The sequence below is a fragment of the Centruroides sculpturatus genome, unplaced genomic scaffold (genome assembly GCF_000671375.1).
Source record: "Centruroides sculpturatus isolate CEXI.00-Female unplaced genomic scaffold, Cexi_2.0 scaffold722, whole genome shotgun sequence".
NCBI lineage: Eukaryota > Metazoa > Arthropoda > Arachnida > Scorpiones > Buthidae > Centruroides > Centruroides sculpturatus.
In genome coordinates, this window is record NW_019384969.1 from 36,159 (window position 1) to 58,260 (window position 22,102).

The 22,102-nt window shown below is 30.1% G+C and overlaps 2 protein-coding genes and 1 pseudogene across 5 annotated transcripts in view; 1 reads left to right on the forward strand and 2 right to left on the reverse strand.

Annotated features, from left to right (window-relative positions):
* The window catches only part of LOC111632568, a 74,713-nt gene that overhangs the window by 25,181 nt on the left and 27,430 nt on the right, over nucleotides 1-22,102 (reverse strand). The window contains exon 1 of one of the 4 annotated variants that reach the window (XM_023377036.1): nucleotides 19,091-20,297. The exons of 2 other annotated variants lie outside the window; for them this stretch is intronic. The gene's annotated coding sequence lies outside the window, so the exon portion shown is untranslated. Of the gene's footprint in view, nucleotides 1-9,285; nucleotides 9,412-19,090; nucleotides 20,298-22,102 lie in introns of those variants that run through there. One more of the 4 variants, XM_023377038.1, reaches the window with a different exon arrangement.
* LOC111632572 lies at nucleotides 6,565-9,070 on the forward strand (annotated as a pseudogene).
* Nucleotides 15,401-15,760, reverse strand: LOC111632562 (putative uncharacterized protein FLJ37770). The gene has a single exon (XM_023377029.1). The coding sequence runs from the start codon at nucleotides 15,758-15,760 to the stop codon at nucleotides 15,401-15,403; it is 360 nt and encodes a 119-aa protein (XP_023232797.1).

The window sequence follows — 22,102 nt, forward strand, 5'->3', positions numbered from 1 at the left end:
GTCTAAAAATGCCTTAGGGGACATAACATCAACACTGGGCAGATGTCGATCTAAAACTTAAAACAGGTTAGTTAACCATTGTATAACTATTGTAGTAATTTACCGATGTAATAATTAAATTTACCAAATTTATAGAAATGTAAAAATCCTGAAGAGGGGTGCAAATTACAAGAAAATATTGCACCCGAAATGCATAGAAAATAAATAAAGAATACGAATAAAAGCTTTGTCTCTGATTAAATGCGGTCCAGGCCAAAAAAACAGGGGTTATTTATGTACAATTAACCCATAAAGTTTTTTTTTCATCAATTTTGAGGAAATATTTTTGAAAAATTGATTTTTTAAAAGTAAAAAAATAAAGTTTGGTTATTTTTTGAACAGATCTCCTATCAAATTACTTAAGAACATATTTAATGTCATTATTACAGTTTTATATTCTTACTGACAGACTAGTACAGTTTAGATGCCTTCAATGTTTCTAAATCACAATGGACTTCCAGAAACTTCAATTAAGCTTATACTCTGTTTTAAAGTGAAACAGAATACCTTGTAACTCCAGCAGTAAATTTAATAAATCAGAATATTTTTGATCTAATGTCATAGGCCTTCCTCAGTGAAGTACACAAATTTAAAATAAAGTGAACAAACATAAGCATATCAAATGCAACAGAATTAATTTAAAAATTAAAAAGTTCCCCAAAGAGAGTGCTCGTATAGAAAATTAAACTTAACAAATTAATTAAACAAACAAATAATATGAAAGTGCTAAAAATATAATATAAAGGTGCTCTGTTTATTCAGTTTATTCCCAGGTTAGATTTTATTTATTAAAGTATACTTGTGTTTATATTTGATATCACTGACATTTGATCCTAGCTATAGTTAAGTGTAAATAAAATAAGCTAAAAATCACATAGAACAAAGGGATAATCATAACTGCAATATAGATAATACAAGTGAATGTACACTACACATAATGCCATCTGTGGCCATTTAATAAGCAAGTCTGACAATCATAAGAGTTTTAAGTGTCTTCTGTCTAAGTTAAAAGGATTTTCAGATCAGCATCAGATATGACAATCCTTTTAACTTGTGAAAATTGGCAGTGAACCTATATATACATGTATTGATATGATATAAATGAAATTTTTAAGCTTATTTAATTTGTTTAATCACAGATTTTCTATAAAATTATTTTCCAAAATATAGTAAAATTTAAATATTGATTTCAAATTATTTTAAAACTATAAATTTTATTTTACCTGATTAACCATCATATGTTGTTGAACTCTGCTTTTACCTTGAAATTCTTTACTTTCGATACTTATTTCAAACATGGAACCACATCCACCTATCAATTGTATATTTAAAATGAAAAGCTTTTATAAAACTTACTCTTATAGATTTAATATTAAACCATTTCAATTTTTATTAGATATATATAAATCATTATTTAAACTATTTTTGCCTTGTAGACATTAAGAGGGTGTTTTTCATATGTCCATCATGGGGTTGGTCAAATTTGCAATGTGGCAGCTTGATAGTAAGGCAAGCCTGGCATATCCAGACCAGCTCATTCATGCAAAAAATCTGATCTATATCCTACAAAATAGCATGCCTTAACTGATTTAGCAATTTAAATGTCAATAATAAATTAGTCTGTTTTTTTTACATAAAAGCTAATTTGGACTAGCTTTCTTTAAAAATCCATATATTTTCTATTTTATGATTGTCATCACTAATATTCTATCAAGTATACATTTAAAAATTGTGGGACTTAGTATAAATATCATATCTTGTTAAAAAAAGTTATTAACAAATTAAAATGTGTGCATCGTTGATCCATCTTTTAAAACACGTTCATGCTTCAGTTGCATGTGCCACAGGTTGTACACCTACTTTAATTAAACATTACATATTAAAGTGTTGGTGAAATAAAACACAAATTCTTCTTTTTCTCAAGAACTTCCTAATGTAGGATACATCATTTTTTCCATCAAGTCACTCAATTACAAAAATTTCTTTATAAATGTAGACTAGATTCTCAGAAAAATGATTACAAATTTAGTAAATTTGCAAAAATTTCATTTACAAGAAGTTTTGTTTCTGATATTAAAATTATTTTTAATATATTTAAATAAAATGCAATTTTTAACACTATATTCAAATTTATATAAAATATTTTGTATTGCAAATTCATTTTTATCATGATAATTTATCACGTATTTATACAGTGCCAGCCTGAGGCAAGTTTCAGGATGGAGCGAGATCCTATTATGGCGCCCAGGGGTGGAACCCCAACCACACACTCGACTCAAGCGCGTCTCAACAGATAAGACAATTCACATACTGGCCCACACTTACAATTAAAATATCGAAAAGTGAAAAAAATAGTTATTCCTTTAATTTTCTTTACCACTGGGGCACCCCTTAGGACTTAGCGCCTGGAGTGGCTGCTCCATTCATCCTATGGTAGGGCTGGCTCTGTATTTATACTATAATTTGAGTAGCCAAGACTAAAACTAATTAATTAAACAAACATTACATAGCCTAAGATGTGATTATCAGTAATTAAGCTTTTTAGTACAAAAATGACTTTCACATTAGAACTAAATTATCCAATCTCATTACACACTGATAAATATAAATAAAATAATCCTCAAACCTTTTAACCAGTGCACTTCTAAAAATAGAAGCACTCTGGTTAAAAGGTTTGAGGAGTATTTTAACTAAATTATCATTAGTTTCCATAGGATATATTTAAAAATTGTTGTTTCAATATCATGTACATAAATATTATGAATATCCTATATATTTAATATAAAGTGCTTAATATAAACCATTTGTTGAATATTAAAAAATGTAATCCATACTTTACATTAGAGCAATGGTTTCTGCATGTGCTACAAACAATATAAATTTCTAATATTGATTAAAAATACCGTATTTACTCGCATATAAGATGGCCTTGCATATAGGATGAGGTGTGACTTTAAAGATCAAAATTAAAAAAATTACATTTATTAATACAGTTCTAATTTTATTTTGTTTAATCACAAATTAAATTTTATCAAATGTACATAAATGCACATACTGTTCCGCAAAAATTACTGGCATTTTAAATTTTAAAGAAAAATTTGGTAAAATCGACAACATAATTTGTTCATGTAAAGTTGGACAATTCTTAACAGTCGAATCCACTATCCATCAATTACACTTATGAGTTTCTCCAAATTCTGATTTCCAAATAATCATTTGTTTTCACGTGGGAATGGATTAAAACTTTTATTGTGCTCCTGTGTGATTTCGGAATTTCAATTTGGAATTTAATTCAACAGCTTTGCTTTTCCTATTGCTTTACTCCTGACAATACGCAAGAATGATTCAAACAATCCAGATAAAATACTTATGTTTTTAAATACAAGAGGATTAGCATCCAGGAAAAAATGCAAATACACGGTTCACAAAAATTATTTGAAAAAATGCAAAGAATCTTTCGCCCACATTTATAGGACGACCTAGGAATTTGAAGCTGTGATAAATGAATAAAAACCTTGTCTTATATGCAAGTAAATAAGGTAAATCAAAATTCATTATGCTATATAGAGAAATATTTAGTGTAGAATCTAAAAGTTTTGCTTTGTTTTGTTTTTTTTTTAAAATATAAATAATTGTGTTCTGTACATAATGTCTAATCACATAGTCTTGTATAAGTGATTCAAATAAATTTCACTGCAAATATATTTAATCGAACAATTTTGAACTTTTAAAGACCCAAAAATGTTCATGATATGTATATTAAACATTATTCCAATAAAGTTGGTTTTTTATAACTATCAATTTATTTCAGCAAAATGTTTATACCAATATAATTATGTTATGTTTATTCTTTCATCATAATAACTAGGAATTAATAAAATTTAAATTTATCTGCTAAAAGTACAGTTTAAATTTTCTGCCATTGCAAATTTCAAGCACATCCATCACATTACATAAAATCTTTCCTATTTTAATTTTTGCATTTTTTATTGTAAATTTTTTCTCAATGTTGTATTATATTGTATTAAACATTAAAATTGTTTTTGATAAAAACTTTGTTGTTTTCATTTTATTCTGTGTGTAGATCATGAGCAAAATGTATTTCTTATAATTGTACGCAGTTAAGAGAAGTTTGAAAAAAATATTGATATAGACTTGAATTAGTCTCTATCAAAGCACTAAAATTTAATCTCACCTGAAATATCAGATACTTTTATAGTAGCAGCCTTGGGAAACTTATTATGAAGTAATTTTGTTAAAACCTGTTCTCCATTTGTAGAAAATGTTTTCTGTGATAACTTAAAAACCTAAATTAATATATAAAAATTAATCATATAGTATTTTAAGTTTAAAATGAGTTGTAAATGATTTTTAAAGTTAGATAACTTATAAATTATCATTAATTTAAATATTGTCTTAATTATGTTCTGAAATGATAAATTTTAGAAAATAAGCTTTAATGAATTAAAACTTTTACATGCAAAATTGTTTATATTGTGGTCATAAAACACTAAAGTTAATCTCCACAATATATATTTAATAAATACACATGTGAAAACTTTAATAAAAAAATTTTTAATTTGTAAAATAGTTTTTAAATACTTTTTAGAACTATATTAGTTTCAATAAATTTTCAATTATTCATTTCTTAATTTTTGTTTCAAAACTCACAAATTAACTTTTTGCCTGTTTTACATTGTTGATATAGATGTTAACATTGTTCATGTTATAAGTAGAGTGTCCCACAAGTCTAATAGGAGTTTTGTTGATGTTTATACATTCTTTTACAGATGATACATTATACTGAGTAAGAAGGAAGAAATTAAAGATATTTTGGTGACAAGGAGCCTCAGTCAGTGTGTAGTTGCCAAGACTTAAAAGGATACGTGTAGTTTTATATTTTCTTGCTGGATATTGGTTCTATGTGAAGTGCTTATTTACGTATACCCAATTTTTGAGTAGTTGAATGGATACATGTAGACCAGGGGTGTCCAACCTGCAGCCCGCAGGCGGCCCAATAAACATGTAAACAAAACTGACAAATTTTTTTTATTTATTTCAACGGCATAAACTCAAAAAAAAAAAAAAAAAAAGTGTTTCACAAAGCTGTAAACCTTTATACATATTTTATTTATGAGTGGAAAGGAAATATTTTCAAATACTTGGAAATGTGTGAATGAGGAAGACGTACTAAATAAAGCTGGAGTTGTGACTCAAAGGAGTATAGAGTCAAATACGGGGAAAGGAGAGAAAGGCCAAAAGATAAAAAGCAGTGAGAAAGGTTAAATAGGCCTTCTGTTATGCACATATTGGCCCTTAATTTTCCAACCTTCCTCACTTCTTTACCTTTCGTCCTTTCGGGTCTATAATCCCTTGAGTCCCAACTTCAGCTTTATTTAGTATTCCTTCCAACATTGCAAGATTTGGCTACTCTTTTATTAGTTTGGCGTAAAAAATATCATTTGGCGCATTGGCTACTTTTTTGGGCTATCTATTATTTATAAATATATTAGTTGAATAAAAATGCACTTTAAAATGGTGTTTTGTAATTTTTTTATTAATTAGAGACCCAAATAAAACAAATATTTGTGTTTGTCAAATAAATGTTTGTTTGTCTCCTTTATAATAAATGAATTTGTCTCTTTCTAAATAAAAATTGAAAGTGTCTGTAGAAGTAATTTTTTAAAATATCCTTTTTTGTGATAAAGTTTTAATAATTATTACTATAATCTAGACATGTAAATCCTTAAATATACAAGTAGCCTATATTTAAGGATTGGACCACAAGTTTATTATGGCCCAGAACTCCATGACTTCTTCCAAAGTGGCCCAGAGAAACAGAAAGGTTGGACACCCTTGTACTAAACTTTAAAATTATCACATTGAAAAATCACTGGTAAGATCATCATCATCAGAATCTTCCTCACTAGAATGTTTTCGTATGGTTGAAGCAGATGATGGTTTCCAAGTGTAAAATTTTATTGTTGTTGCTTTTAAGTAGTTCCTTTGCTAATAACAGTGCTTCACAGAAATCGGTAAGAACTCAATTTTGTTGTTTAGTTTTTATTAAATTTAATTGCAAAAAAGTACAGTAGAACCCCTCTAGTCCGCCCTCGGCTAGTCCGTCACTCCGGTTAATCTGATCGTGGTCGGAGTCGAGAAACTTGTCCCGACTCGTCAGTGACTCACCGTCCGTGGCGTTTTTCTGTGTTCGTTACAGTATATGTTTTACATTGTGTGTACATGTACAGTTTTGTGTGTGTTTTCAACATGTCAGGAGTGAAACGTTACTCTTTCATTAAATGAAAAATTAGCAGTGCTACAAAGACTAGACAAAGGAGAAGATTGTTTATTTTACTTTTTTCTGATAATCCGACCTTTTTTGCGTTCCGACCATACCCCCAGTCCCAAAGGTGACGGATTAGAGGGGTTCTACTGTATGTTCAACTACTGCATTTGAATGAGGAAGCAATAAAAACATCTATTTACTGCCAAAGTAAAAAAATATAGAAATATAGAATAAAAATGAATGTTTTGAAAGTTACTAAACTGAAAGGAAAGGTATTAGGATTTCATGAATAGTACTAGGAAAATGGTGTTGGTATCTTGATACTGGAACAAGTAAAAAGGTACTAGATTAGTACAAAAGTACTAGGTGGAACAACACTGGTGCTGCCTTTTTTTAGTCCCAATTCTGTTACCCAGCATTACCTTGATCTAGTTTCACCATTCCTTCCACTCTATACCAGTGTTTTTCAACTTTCTTGAATACGTGACCCCTTTACAAGTTAAAAAATTCTGGCAACCCCCCCAGGGCAATATTAAAACTATGTCAGTGTTTTTAAAAACTACGTATTTAATTTTCTTTCTGTTGAGACCTAAATATCAATCGAAAAACCAATTGTACTGTGCAAAGAAGTCGCAAGAGCCCTGCAAATAGTAACTTTGCCATGGGCATGCTAGAGGCGAATGCGCCTCGCACTGCCCGCGCAGTAACGTACGCTCGCTTTCTTTTGTTTCCGTCAGTTATCTGAGTGTGCCAACAAGTAGAGACATGATTGTATTGTCTTTGCACTTTGCTCCGCACGAGAATAAAATGGATAAGTTCCTCAAAAGATTGCAGCCCTCCATATCTGGTACAAGTGGCAGTGACTCACGGAAGTGAATCAAAACCGAAAAAAATGACATTATGACGACAATTACTTGAAATATGGGTTTACTGTCATGAATAATAAACCTCAATGTGTAATTTTCGGCAATGTATTATCATGTGAGAGTATGAAACCATCAAAGCTTATGTTTCACCTGTCAACCAAACATTCCAAAGCAGCTGATAAACCGCTGGATTTTTTTGAATGTAAGCTTTAAACCCTTAATCAGCAGCAAAATACTATAATTCAGGTAATAAAATAGTATTGTTATTTAGTGATTAAAAATAATATTTTTTATTGCTCAATTATTTATTTGATTTTCTGATTTTTTGTCTGTTTTTAGGTATCCAGTGTCAATGAAAACGCATTGTTAGCTAGTTACAGAGTTGCATACCAAGTCGCTAAAGCAGGGAAGCCGCATATAGCTGCCAAAAATCTTATTTTGCCAGCAGTCCTAGATATGGTTGAAATTATGTTAGGTAGGCAGGAGGCAAACAAGCTAAAAAGCATACCACTTTCTGACAATACTATTGAACACAGAATAAACGATGTGGCCAGTGACATTCGAGAACAAGTAGTCGAGAAATTAAAGAAGAGCCCACATTTTGCTTTGCAGTCTTTGACAAATCTACTGATGTTTCAGATTGTGCACAGTTTGTGATATTTTTGCGCTTTGAAGCAGATGAAAGTATCACAGAAGACATTTTATTTTGCAAAGCACTTTCTGCAAACACTACAGGTCAGTGTTTGTACGACATATTTTTAGAAAGCACTCACAACTAGAAGACTAATTGGACAAAATGTATCGCCATTTGTAGCGATGGCACTAAAGCTATGACTGGACAAAAAAGAGGACTCGTTGCAAAATTAAAATCAATAATGCCAAATGTCTCATGGACACACTGCTTTCTTCATCAACAAGCTCTGGTAGCCAAGATTTTACCTTCTGATTTAAATGACGTGCTTAAAGAGGTGATCAAAATTGGGAACTCTATTAAAGGTAAAGCCTTGCAAACCCGACTGTTCAGAATCATTCATGAAGACATGGGTTTGCTCCATCAAAATCTCCTTTATCTTACAGAGGTCAGGTGGCTATCCAAAGAAAGGTATTGACAAGAGTTTTAGAACTGAAAGCTGAATTGTTAATGTTTTTACAAGGTGCTAAATCTGAATATGCAAATTATTTATGTGACCCTGTTTGGGTCCTAAAATTATCATTTCTTGCTAATCTTTTTAGCCACCTGAATATTTTAAACAAAAAACTCGAAGGGAGTGAAGAAAACATTCTGACAGCTAAGGATAAAATCAAAGAATTCTTTGCAAAACTTTGTTTGTGGTCAACGTCATTGCAAAAAAATATATATGAGTCTTTCCCTTGTGTTCAGAAGATTGTCGAAGAAACTGCAATTGATCAAGTGTTGGTAGTAAGTTCTCACATCCCTTGCATGATACAGAGCTTGCATAATTTGGAAGAGAAACTATTAACTTACTTTCCAAAACTGGACTCTGAAGCTGACAATGGACATAGGTGGATACTAAATCCTTTCATGGATATGTCAGTACAACTGGCTGATCTAACCATGAAGATGAAAGAAAATCTTATAGATTTAGCTGCTGATGGCATGCTTAAAATGGAATTTCATTCGCAAAATATTGACATCTTCTGTATGAAGAGAAAACAAATGTATCCAGAACTGGCAAGGGAGGCTTTAAAATTATTAGTGCCATTCGCCACTTTTTATCTATGTGAATTAACGTTCTCTTGTATGGTGGATATAAAAACTAAAAAGAGAAATAGGCTTCAATTAAAAAATGATTTAGTTATTTGCTTCTCAAAAATAGAACCACATTTCGACAAATTACAGTGGACCACCCTATAACACAGTACATACGTTCCATTTTTTTAATGAAATTCATGTTGTAAGAGTCCTTAAATACACGAGCCAATCACAGTCCAGCATGTATGCAGTTTACGGACTACGGCTGTTTGAAAGGTTTTCTTCCATAAAATTAACTGATTCTAGACTAATTTGACTCAATATTTCCAAAATCAATATAAACTATGCTATAAACAAAAAATTGTAGAATTACTTACCAAGTGTGCACAATTCGACGACACCATTGCTTAAGCTTGTTTTCGTCACGAAGCAACGCATTGAACGGCAAGCGTGTGTTTCCTGATAAATCACTTTTCTACGAAAAATTTGCTGAACTTTGGAGACATCATTACTATAAATATAATTTTTATGGCCATTAAATAATAACAAAACGCTTACTAAAACACCTTTTCTTGCAGCCGACGCTTTATTATAACAACTTTCAAACGTTTTCGGTCTTGTTAAAAGACCTTTCTCAAGAAAATAAAATTAAATAAGTAACAAAATAAACAACAAAATCGTAAATCGAACGCTTAGTACGAATAACTGTTTTTTCAAATCTTTCGAACTCGCTTATAATCCGTTGTAAATGACGTCAGTGTAAGCGGAAATATAAAAAGATTACATAACTGTCTAAATATAAATACTTAATCTTTTTATATTTCCGCTTACACTGACGTCATTTACAACGGATTATAAGCGAGTTTGAAAGATTTGAAAAAACAGTTATTCGTACTAAGCGTTCGATTTACGATTTTGTTGTTTATTTTGTTACTTATTTAATTTTATTTTCTTGAGAAAGGTCTTTTAACAAGACCGAAAACGTTTGAAAGTTGTTATAATAAAGCGTCGGCTGCAAGAAAAGGTGTTTTAGTAAGCGTTTTGATATTACAATATGCAGTCTAGAAAGAATTAAATAATAAATGGTTTTTAGTAGGTCCGCTGCTCATTTAAATTCAACAGTTTGTGCAATATCCGCTATTGGTCTAGATTCGACCAATCCTGTCGCAACACGAGTCGGTGATGACGTTTTACCGTATTTTAAGAGTTTCTTTTAGCATGTTTATATGAATACGGTCGCAATTTTTTCGCTGTTATATAAGAATCTGCATTATATGAACCTGTTTTATAGGGGAGGTCTACTGTTTTAAAAATAAACAGGCACAGCCTTCTCATTGAAATTGTAGATTTTTTATCGTAGTGTAGGACCTACAAACACTTGTCTTTCTCTTTTACTCATGACCCCCGTGTAAGGCTTTGCAACCCCCTGGGGGTCGCAACCCACAGGTTGAAAAACACTGCTCTATACTGTTCTAGCCAACTTACTGCAAATTTTGCATATTGTATGGTTGCCAAATCTGGCCAAAACAAAGTATGGCCACCATGATTTCTTAAAAAAGGAAGACTTTTTTAAACATTCATTAATATAAATTTCAGCATTAATATTTCCTTTTGTCATAAATAACAAACCCTTCAATCCACACTGGAAAATTTCTTGCCATACCAGATAGTTTGAGCCAAACTTTTCAATACCAATTGAAATTTGAGATTCTGGAAGAACAACTCCTTCTGCTGTATAATAGCAGGTCTGAAAATGTTGATACATCAGCCTTCGTGTATGTTTCATCATCTAAAACCAAACAAGCATTCTTCTTGACAATTAAAGAACAGAATTTTTCAGCTCTAGTTTTAATTACATTCTAAAAGCACACAAACAATGATATAGGACATATTTCATACTGATACATACCTAAATATGTTACATAAAACTTTTTTCACAATCTGGGTCTGTATTATTGACTTCAGACCCAACGCCAACAATTGACAGCTTGTTCACTCTGCATTTTCAAAGAAATGCACAACAAAGTTTAGAAGAATTCCTACGGCTGTTTTCCATTCATGTTCCTATTTTTTAATGCTATGTAAGCATTAATTACATTCTTTTGTTTTTCAGTCAATTTAGGTATTTCCTGTTTTTTTTTTATATGATCTTGTATTTGCATACTGCTTAACCCACTTTTAACTATTGTTTGATTAGTTTCACATTTTTTGCAATATCTTTCACTGACATATTGTGATTTTTAGAAATGACTCTGATGATAATCAGAGTCATTTCTAAAAATCAAATATGTTCAAGTTGAAATCAAAATATGTTCAAGTTAAAAATCAAAAATCTGGTCAAGTTGTGAACTGCTACCACCACATTTTCCACTGCAACATCACTTTCAAGAAATGATCAATGTCTTATGATACTGATTTAACATTCCATCCACTGTATTTTGGAAAATTTGTAGCTCTTTTACTATGAAATGTGTTGACTTTCCTGGATTTTTGAGCCATCTGTCAACAATTACTTTTCAATGGTCTATTTCGTTCATTGTTTAAAGCATCCTTTCTCAAAGTGGGCAATAACGCCCCTTGTGTGCACTGGAGGCTTTCAGGGGAGCAGTAGAAGGCTCAGTGATTAAATATGAGTTTTATTTCTTCTCATTAAAACATTCTTTGATCTCAGAGATGGGTCACATCCTATCTATCCTATCCATATAATAATAATAATAATAATAATAATAAATAGTGCTTATTGTACCTGTTGTTCTCTTCTGTACAGGTGTGATACCACACACACTACACAAAAGCCTGGAAACATTACAACTGAATAGAAATACATACATCACACTACAGAAGGCCACTATATTGAATACATGCCATATTGTTAGGAAATTCCTGAATACAGACACTGACACACACATTTAATTTTAGTTCTGTTTTGGTTGCTATTCCTTGACTTTGGTCCGGCATAGTACACAGCCACCGGTGTAAACCGAGTATAACTCACTAAACCCAACATAATAATAATAATAAAGGAAGAGGGGCTGCCTGCTTTTGCAAACTTAGCCCACTAGGAAGAGAAAGGGGTGGAGAAAAGTTGAAGGAGGGGTTCTGAAGGGAGAAGTATAAAGGAAAAGGGGGAAAGTAAGGGTAAAAAAGAAGTTCTTAGGACCTCAGAGCACTGCATCAGAAATTATTAATAACCAAAATTACAAAAGTTGACAAGACAAAGTTGACAAGTTGAAAAGTTATACAATATTAACAATTATAAGAAACGGTCCAGTTACAGTAAAATACAAAACCCATTGCATATGGGTAGATAGAAAATAACCTTGAACACTGCAATGTTACAATAATATTAAGAACTGGAACTAAAAATTTTAATACACAGAGAATGTAAATATCAGCTTACTATGAACTACAATATAAAAATACTGATTACATGGTACGTGAGGACTTGATACATATTAATGGAAATACCCATATAATAATGCATGTTTAAACATTATATTTGCAATAACTGTTTTTAAGATATGCAACAGATGGTAAGGTAAAAAAGGTAAGTTAAAAAATATGGGGACACTAGATTTTTTTTTTAATCTCAAAGTGGGCAGTAGTCGAAATAAGTCCGAGAACTTGTGGTTTAAAGCAATAGCACAGTTAGTTTAATAAAACTGATAATGGATTTCTTATTCTAATTATTTGAAATTGTTGCTATGGCAACAAACAAGAATTATAAATAATAAACAAAAAAGTTAATATCTTTTGAATTTCATGGATTTTAATTAAGATTCAACAATCAAGTTTTATAGTTATATAGTTCTAATTAACTGCTGAGAAGCAGTTAATTAGAACTATATAACTATAAAACTTGATTGTTGAATCAACTGGTGCCACTACATCCATGGCCTTCCATGGTTTTCAGATGATTTTTCAACTCATTCCACTATTGTTTATATACATACAGAGAATATATATCATTTTCTTAGTAAGAATGTACAATGTGTTTTGAAGTTGTGAAATAAATGTGTCAGTAATCAAACAAATTAGTTATGTGTTTAAAAAAATCCTAAAATATTCTTCATAAAAAACTTATGAAATTTATTATAAGCAAGCCTTATGATTTAAACACACACTCATTAAACCTTTAACTCCAGAAATCCAGTTAGAACAGTATTTCACATGATTCATTAAAAAAATATTTTCAATTATATTTAACTTTATGATTACCAGTTTTGTTGAAATAATTCAAAAAAGAATTTCTTCTCTGAACTGATTTTAACAAAACAGTTTTTAGCACACTCCACTATAGTGATGATGAAGTACTTATGTTAGGACTTTTGTCTGTCAGGCATCGTTGTCCATCTGTCAGATATCCATGCGCATGCACAATGACTTCACTTTCATTACCTAAGTGTTATGTTCCGTTCAATCCATTTATTGTGCATGTCCACATGCATGTGTAACATTTTCTACTTGATTTTAAGAATTTATAAAATTTATTTTAAACAAAATTAATATTTGATTTGCTTTTGTGGAGCATGCTATGAGATCGGCTTGACCAAGCTTGTTTATTTTTAAGAAATATCAATATATTTCTTAAAAGTAATAATAGAGACATTACTGGCATTAATTACTGGCATTAAGTTGACAAAAATTTTTCTAACAGTTACTTTTTTTATTAATATTGATTAATGCATTTTTATTTTATTTGAAAAATTATAACATGCATATTAATTCCCAAACAAACTGCCAAATTATTATTTAGCTATTATAAGGTTAGTAAATAATTATATATAAATTAATTTGGCTAGAAGTAGGTAGTTATTCTACCATCTCATGAAAAATTTAATAATTAAGAATAAATTAATTTTAATTTTGAATTCAGAATATTCTGGAAGGAAAGAAATGGTCGAGTGGAACTTGAACCCACAACTCTTGCTTGCCATGCAGTTGCATTGCTAATTACTATCTGGACCCATTCCAATCTTCCAGAGCTATTAATTAAGATTGATAAGCCCCAAACTCAGTTGGTTTATATAAATGTAAATTATATAATGATTTATCTTTTGATTTGTGTGTTTGAATGTTGCATTTAATTAAAAAAACAAAAAATTGATGTAGTTCATAAGAATTTAGTGTTGTACCTAATAAAACTCAAATCTAGTTTTATTTATAATTTCAAGCATTGGATAGATATATCCAATATCTAGCATATACACTCTAGTACATGCTAGATAATTAAAAAATCATTAATGTCTTACACAATACTGACTATTACAAATATTGAAAGGCAAATTATGGATGTGTTATAAATATTAATAACTGCAATTTATTACTAAAAAGATTAAATTTGCTATAATTATTGAAATGAAAACAACAACTTATTTTTATTAGGGAAACTAAATTAATATAAAATTAAAAAGAAACACATAGCAAATATTAACATCTAGCAAATTGACAGAATGAAACTAAAATATATTCTAAGTATATTTTTTATTTACCCATGATAAAAAAAAAAGTATCAGAAATGGTTCAATAAAATGCAAAATTTAAATTTATTCATCAAAATTTATTTCATTCCTTTCAAAGTAATCCCCTCCCATTGCAAGGCACTTATACCAATGTTTTTTCCAATCCCCGAAACATGATTTAAAGTTGTTTTCATGAAACCCCTTTAGGACTGGAAGTGAATTTTGTTTATGGCATCAACTGACTCAAAATGGTGATCACAGAGCATAAATTTTAATTGAGGAAACAGGAAAAAGTTACACAGTGCCATATCAAGTGAATATAGAGCTTGTGGAACATATATGTTGAATTTTTGGCCAACAATTCATGAACAACAAGAGTATTGTGATCATGCCTTATCATAAATTCACAAGTTTTCTTGTCACAAAACAAGTCAATTTCTAGAAATTGCTTCATATAAATCAGTGTTTCTCAATAGGGGCGATATCGCCCTCATGTAGGCGTTTTTCCATGTTGAGGGGGCTATTAGTAACAATTTATATTTTGGGGGTAAAAAACAATTTTCTGGGCGATATAATAAAACATTATATTAAGATTAATTAGATATTTTATTCGTTATATCGTGCAATAATTAAACAAATAACATTATACTAGTCACTAGTCTATTCAATGCAATACGAATTTGGCGTTAGCCTTGGCCCTCGGCATCGGAATTTTGAAGTGAAGGGAGCAATACTACATTGAAGGGGGTGACGATTTGTTAGAGGTTGAGAAACACTGATATAAATGATGCAAAATGCTCAAAAAATATTCTTTGTTGACAGTTTAGCAAGTCTGAAGGAATTCATAATTCACAACACCACAACAATCAAGGAAAACAGTCAACACAACCTTGATTTTTTGACTGACTTTGATACAATCTTTTTGGTCTTGCTTCATTTATCAAGTGCCATTCACTTGATTGTTGATTGCTGTTTCAGTGTAAAAAGCAGAGATCCATGTTTCATCACCTGTAATTATGTTAAGAATGATTCACCTTAAGAAAGCATTTGCCACTTGAACATATTGTTGCTTTTGGAAAAAATTCAACATTTTCAGGACAACTTGAGAAGCAACATGCCATAAGCCCAAATGATCTTTTAAAATTGCTTGACAAGATCCAAATGATACTGGAACATGTTCAATAATGTCCCTAATTGTTAATTGATAATCACAGAACACCAAATCTTCAACTTGAGCAACATGTTGTTCATCAGTTAAAGTGGATGGTCTACCAGAGCACGGTTCATCTTCAACGCATTCTCTGCCTTCCTTGAACATCTTGTACCATTCAAAAACTCTTGTTTTTGATAGAGTATAATCACCAAAAGCTTTTTTCAACATTTCCAACATTTTTGTAGCAGTAATTCCAAAACATGTTAAAACAAAATTTAATGCGTGCTCTTTACTCTTAACATTTCAAAAAATCGTCAATACAAAAATTTTTTACACACAAAACAAACATTTACTTGCACCAACAATGATATACGATTTCTGCTAGATGTCAATGAAAGTCGTACCAAACAACAAAAGAAACAATGACAATGCACACAATTTAAATGAACCATTCCAAATACTTTTTGATCACAATAGTATTCTGATTATGAAGTCTAAACCAAGGATGGCAAACCTTTTTGTCCTCATGCCATATATGGCATGAGGACAAAAAGCAAAATTATCATCAAAGACAATTGTATGTGCCAAAGTTTTAGACTTGTAATAATAATGTTTAAAGAAACCAAATGAAATAAATATGCTTGAATTATAGGGTGACTCACATGAGACTAACCAAAAAAAAATACTATGATTTTGAAAGGGAAAACATTTCAACTGAATTTTGAATATAGAAGTATTTTACCTCTTCACAATTACATAAATATCACAGTAGATGCTGAATATTGCCATTGGTATCCAAACAGAAATCAATTTGTCCCTGCATATTGTCAAATGCAAACTTCAGCATGTTGGTATTTATTGCTTCAATTTCCTGGATGATGATGTTTTTTAGTTACTGAAAATAGTATTAGTTTTAGGTATCTTTCAGATGATCCCCCCAAAAAGCAAGCAGATAAGACTTAAATTTGGAGACCTCAGTAGCCACAAATCTTTGTAGATTATCTGATTGCTGAACAAATCTCAGCCATGCTGACATTGAAAGTGTGACAAGTCTCACCATCCTGTTGGAAGAAGCCACTCTACAGTTCAATATTATCAACTGCATGAAGATATTGAGATACACTCCTGCATTGACAGTCTGTTCAAAGAAAATGGGACTGATTATCCTGTTCCAAGAAATGACACACCATATGCCAACCTTTATGGGATGCATTGTCTTCATGAATAATGTGGGGATTCTTACTTGTCCATATATATGTGTATTCTATGAGTTTACATAGCATAAAAGGTAAAACCAGGCTTTGTAAATGAACCATGTAATGTCTGATATGCCCGAATTTTGACTGACAAATTCCTTAAACCAGCAGCAATAATTTATTCATATCAGCATGTCAACTGGTGACAGTTCATGAACAACAGTAACATGACATGGCTTCAGTTTACCCATTTTTTGAAGTCCTGTGGCAGGTGGAATATGTCCTGTTTCTTGCGATAGTCTACATAATGATTTCTTTGGAGACTGTAACAAGTCGTATTTCACATACTGTACATCATTTTCTGACATTGCAGGTTGCCTTTCTGAATATGTATCAACAGGGCTTCTTGTTAGCTCAAGTTTCTTTGCAAGATTTGAAACAGCAGGTTTCATAGGTGGTTTCCAAAAGAAAAATTTTTTCTTAAACTCTTGTGACACTCCTTGAAACAGTCAGAAATCCAATAACTTTGAACAATAAGCAAGTGCTTAGCAATTATGATACCATCATACTCAACACTAGCCAATGGTCAAAAAGAACAGCATGAAATTGTTTCTACCAGATGCCAGCATTATAGCACCATCCAGCATGAACCAAATGGCACAGATATGGATGCACATATCAAATCATAAAGCACTTTATAATCGAATTTTGGCTTGAAATGTTTTTCCTTTTGAAATTATAGCACTTTTTTTCGGTAATGTCCCATGTGAATCACCCTGTAGAATAAATGTAAAGAAGCTGATTGAAAAAAAAAATGATCAGCTAATAAACCAAAAGGATGATTGGAAAAATAAAAAAGATAAACCAAAATCTTAGGATATGTTAAATGCCAGATGATTTTTGACGACATGCCATTTTGGACACGTGCAAAGGGTATACCATTCCTGATCTAGACCAAGGGTGGGCAACCTTTTTTATAACATGGGCCAGAATAAATTTTACGTTTTTTCCGCGGGCCATAGTAGTTAATTAACACCTTGTGACCTGAAATTTTTAGTCTGCAAATATGAAATAAATAAATAAAAAGAAATTAATTACTACAGTCGACCCCCCTATAACACTGTTGATTATTTCGTTTTATATGAATTCCATGTTTTATGAGTCACTTAGATTTTACAAATGAGTGTGCCGGGCTGTGAACGGCTCACCTATTTGTAAAATCTAAGTGACTTTAAACACAATAAAAACAGCACTATGTAGTTGGATACGACAGACATTACATTTTCTAATTGCATAGCTTTTGCACATAGATTTTCTTGATGGATGATGCGATGAGATATAAATAATTTAGAAAAATTCTGTTCTCCCATTTTTTGTTTGAATAAGGAAATGACTCCCTTATTTTTTCCTGTCATTGCTGCCGCAACACTTCAGAAAATAATATTCAATTTAAACTAGACGAATTACATCGAAAAATATTTATTTATAATTTCTTCTAAACATCTCGCGGGCCGTAGCTGGCCTGCGGGCCGGAGGTTGCCCACCGTTGATCTAGACTGTCAAAAACTCATCTTTTGATTAAAATTGCTGTCTTAAATTAAAACATTAAAAATATATTTAAAATAATCTATTTTGCTAATGTGTATTAAAACTAAATATTATATATTAAGAATAGGAAAAAAGTCTTGACAAAAGTAGCACTATTAATGTAACATAAGGCTCAATGTCTGATATCATTTTACATGCAAAATAATATAAATAAAACATAAGTAAACTAAGGATAACACTGCTTTCTCAAAGTTTAAAATACTTTTAATACTGATATTCAAGCATCTTCAAGCCAACAGTGGTCATGCACAAGAATTAATCTATCCATTACAAGTTTATTTAAACTAAAAATAACATTTAAAAAGTTTTTGAAATCTTGATATAGAATATCAAAGTTAAACTGTGTTATTCTCAGCTTTAAATACTTATGCAACAAATAAAGGAAAGCATGCAAGTCAATAAATAATCTGAACTTATCAAAATTTAATAATTACATTACCTGATGTAAAATCTGAAATATATAATCTATTTACATACAAAAAAAATTTTATATGTTAAAAATAAAAATTAAATATTAGTGAATTAGGTGAATGAAATTACATTTTATTCACTCATAAATCCATGCATTTATCATATAAACAATAATCACGCACGACGCAATTTAAGACAAGAAGCGTGCATCGTTTCCAGACAATTTATAAGCAACTATTTATTTATACCAACAGCAACTAGGATTTAAAAATAAATAAATAAAAAATGTAACTTAAAAGACCATTCATCGTCGTTGCGCATATAATTAACGTTAAGAGAACGTTTAGGTTACCTGATCGCTGGAATACATGATTGTATGTAGTTTCTAAGAAGGAAAATATATAAATATTTCGCTATCACGAACGAGTTTCATGAAGAACGAAGAGACAAGAATGCAAACCAAACATCAGATTTTCGATGCACGATCGGTACGTATTTTAGTTTCCTAACTTCGTTAACGAACCGATAAAGTCGAATATATAAAAATAACTTCATTCCCGTCTCGCTAGATAGCGAGAAAACTAAATCAAATTCCATGCAAGCCAAAGTGATTACTATTCTTTCATCGGTGACGACTTTACTATTTCTTCTTTAACAAGTCGTCTGAACTCTGCGACTATTACCGTAAAGAGGAGCGTTGCCATTGGACCGCCGCCGTCACGTGACCCTAGTCTCGTCTCCTATTGACTGCTCTCCGGGTGTTTTTATTGACATTAGTCACCTGGATAGTATATAAAAATAACCCGAATCGAAAATAATCGTTTTTGATCAAATCCGATCGTCTCCTGTTTGATTTATTTGATTACGTCGAAAATTACAACGTTGGGTTTAGTTTGTTGTTGAAACGAATCGGAAATATTTTGTGATGATGGTGCAAATGTCAATGCAACTAGAAACGTGACGTCAATGGGGGCAGCCAATTGGATGTTTAATCGCTTGGTGTCGTAGAATGTGCTTCCACGCCTTCGATCGTCCATTCACAGAGACGTTTCCATTATCGGTATTATGAAAAAACAAAAAACCACGGCAAAGTCTAAATTTAACATGTCGTAATTAAAGAGAATGGTTCTATTTGTTTAAATCAAAAGTAAATGAGTCTGGTTGGGCCATTATATTTCATACACAGCGTGCATATTAAGTAAAAAAGTCATAAATAACAAGTTGTATAAGCTACAAGCAATGCACTCAATACACAAATCTCAAGTGACAAATACAGTATAAAATATGGAAATTAAGATTTTAATAATTTATGAATAGAATAAACTAGCCTATATTGAACTTTAAACATTTGAACTACTTTCCATTTCAAGCCTTGTTATAAATTATAATTATTACAAAATATCCAGTGAAAAGAAGATGTAATTGAGAATTTCACAGAAAATTAGCATTCTTTGAAGTATTTGATGTTTTTAATTTATTGAATTTTAACTGGCTCAAATAAGCGTATTTACTTTATGAAAGAAATTCCTTCAGAATGTAAATTAATAAATAAAAAAGACACCTTTGCACTATCCATTTAAAACTGAAAAAAATAAATCAATTTTTATTTGATATATTTAAACCCAGTTAAGTTATCTTGATTGATGCTGAGTTTATCTTCGGCATCTATCAAAATGTAACATAATTTAACTAGATAAAAAAATAAGAAAATTCATTCAAATTTCTGACCGTATATCAGAATTTTTTTTTCCATTTATTTCATTCTCATTCAAAAAATAAATGAGTGCTTTTAAAATATGAATGAAATGTAACAAATAATAAACTAAAATATAAATTTAGAAAACAAGCAATTTTTAAATTTAAAAAAAAAAAATTGTATATATATAATTCAATATTTCAAACCTGTAATTTGTAAAATATTACTAGAAAAATTTGCAGACAAACTTGAAGTATTAATAGAATATATATATAAAAGTATCGCGGCTCATAATTCTTACATAATTGTACATTATATAAGAATTTAGAATGACTTTAGCTTAGAAATTTACTAGTTTAAAGTGAATTTTTATGTTTTTATCAATAAATTTTATGTTTATGATGTATTCTTTTTTCATGGCTATATTGAGTTGAGATAAAAATATATTTATTATATAAACAAAAATATATATATACTGTTATTATATGATTATCCTCAAATTTTTTATATCTTTTATAAACTGTATATATATAAACGAAACTAGAATAAACGTGCAACAGACCAGCCGATGGTGTAATATTGTGTAATGGGGTACAGGAAGATCGAAAACGTTGACTCCGTTTTAATAGTCGAAGAAAAATAGTCATGACATTAACAAGAAATCAAAACTTTGATCGTTATTCTTAGAAATTTCTATCAAATATAAGTCACAAATCCATAAAATATCATTAAAGAATTTACTCTTTACAAAGTATAAAATTTAAAATAATTTAAAATTACGTTTAATTCAATCTATACTGGATTAATTTTTACACTTTTCATATACAATTATCATTATTAAAGGATATCTAAATATAGGCATCTATAAGCGCGCACTCTCCATTAGTTAATAATTATAGGAGTAAATTACATTACATATTTTCTCTGAAATTTTAAAAGGTAAAATAACATAAAGTGCGTAATAGTTTCCTACTTTATTTTTAATATTTTATTCTTTGTAATTTCCTGCTTACAGTACGAAATAATCAACATTGATCTTACACCTTACAATAACTGGCGAACAAAAGTGACTCATGAAAAACTACTGCACTCCACTCATATCTACCAATCAACAAGGATATTTTCTACTTAATCGATTTTTATATAAAAGCTTTGAATATCTTTTCGCTAAAGTTGGCCTTTGGTTTCTTTATTTTTATTACAAAGATAGATTTAAGTAAAAAACATTTTTACTTTTAACTAATTTAAAGTATTAATGAAGGAATTTAATCACCTGAAAATCATTTAAATTAATATATAAAAACTATAAAAACATTGCTTTAGAATCTTTATCTAGGCACTAGATTTTGATTGTGAATAAAATAAAGTAAAAATTTTCAATAGAAAAATAAATCAAACTACTGTATTAGAAAATATTTTTACGGTATGTATAGCCTATATATATAACTTATATATATAAGTTACACAGAAACTCATAAAAGCCTACAGATTATAGACTTCTATATATTTTTATATATAATATAGAAAAATCTATATAGTCTATATAGATCTATACTTTTTATAAGTACGCCTATATTAAAAATAAAAAATAATCTAATTTAAAAAATTAACAACATAAATTGCAATAAAACTTTGTTTTAAATATAGTTTTTTTAATTATTAAATATT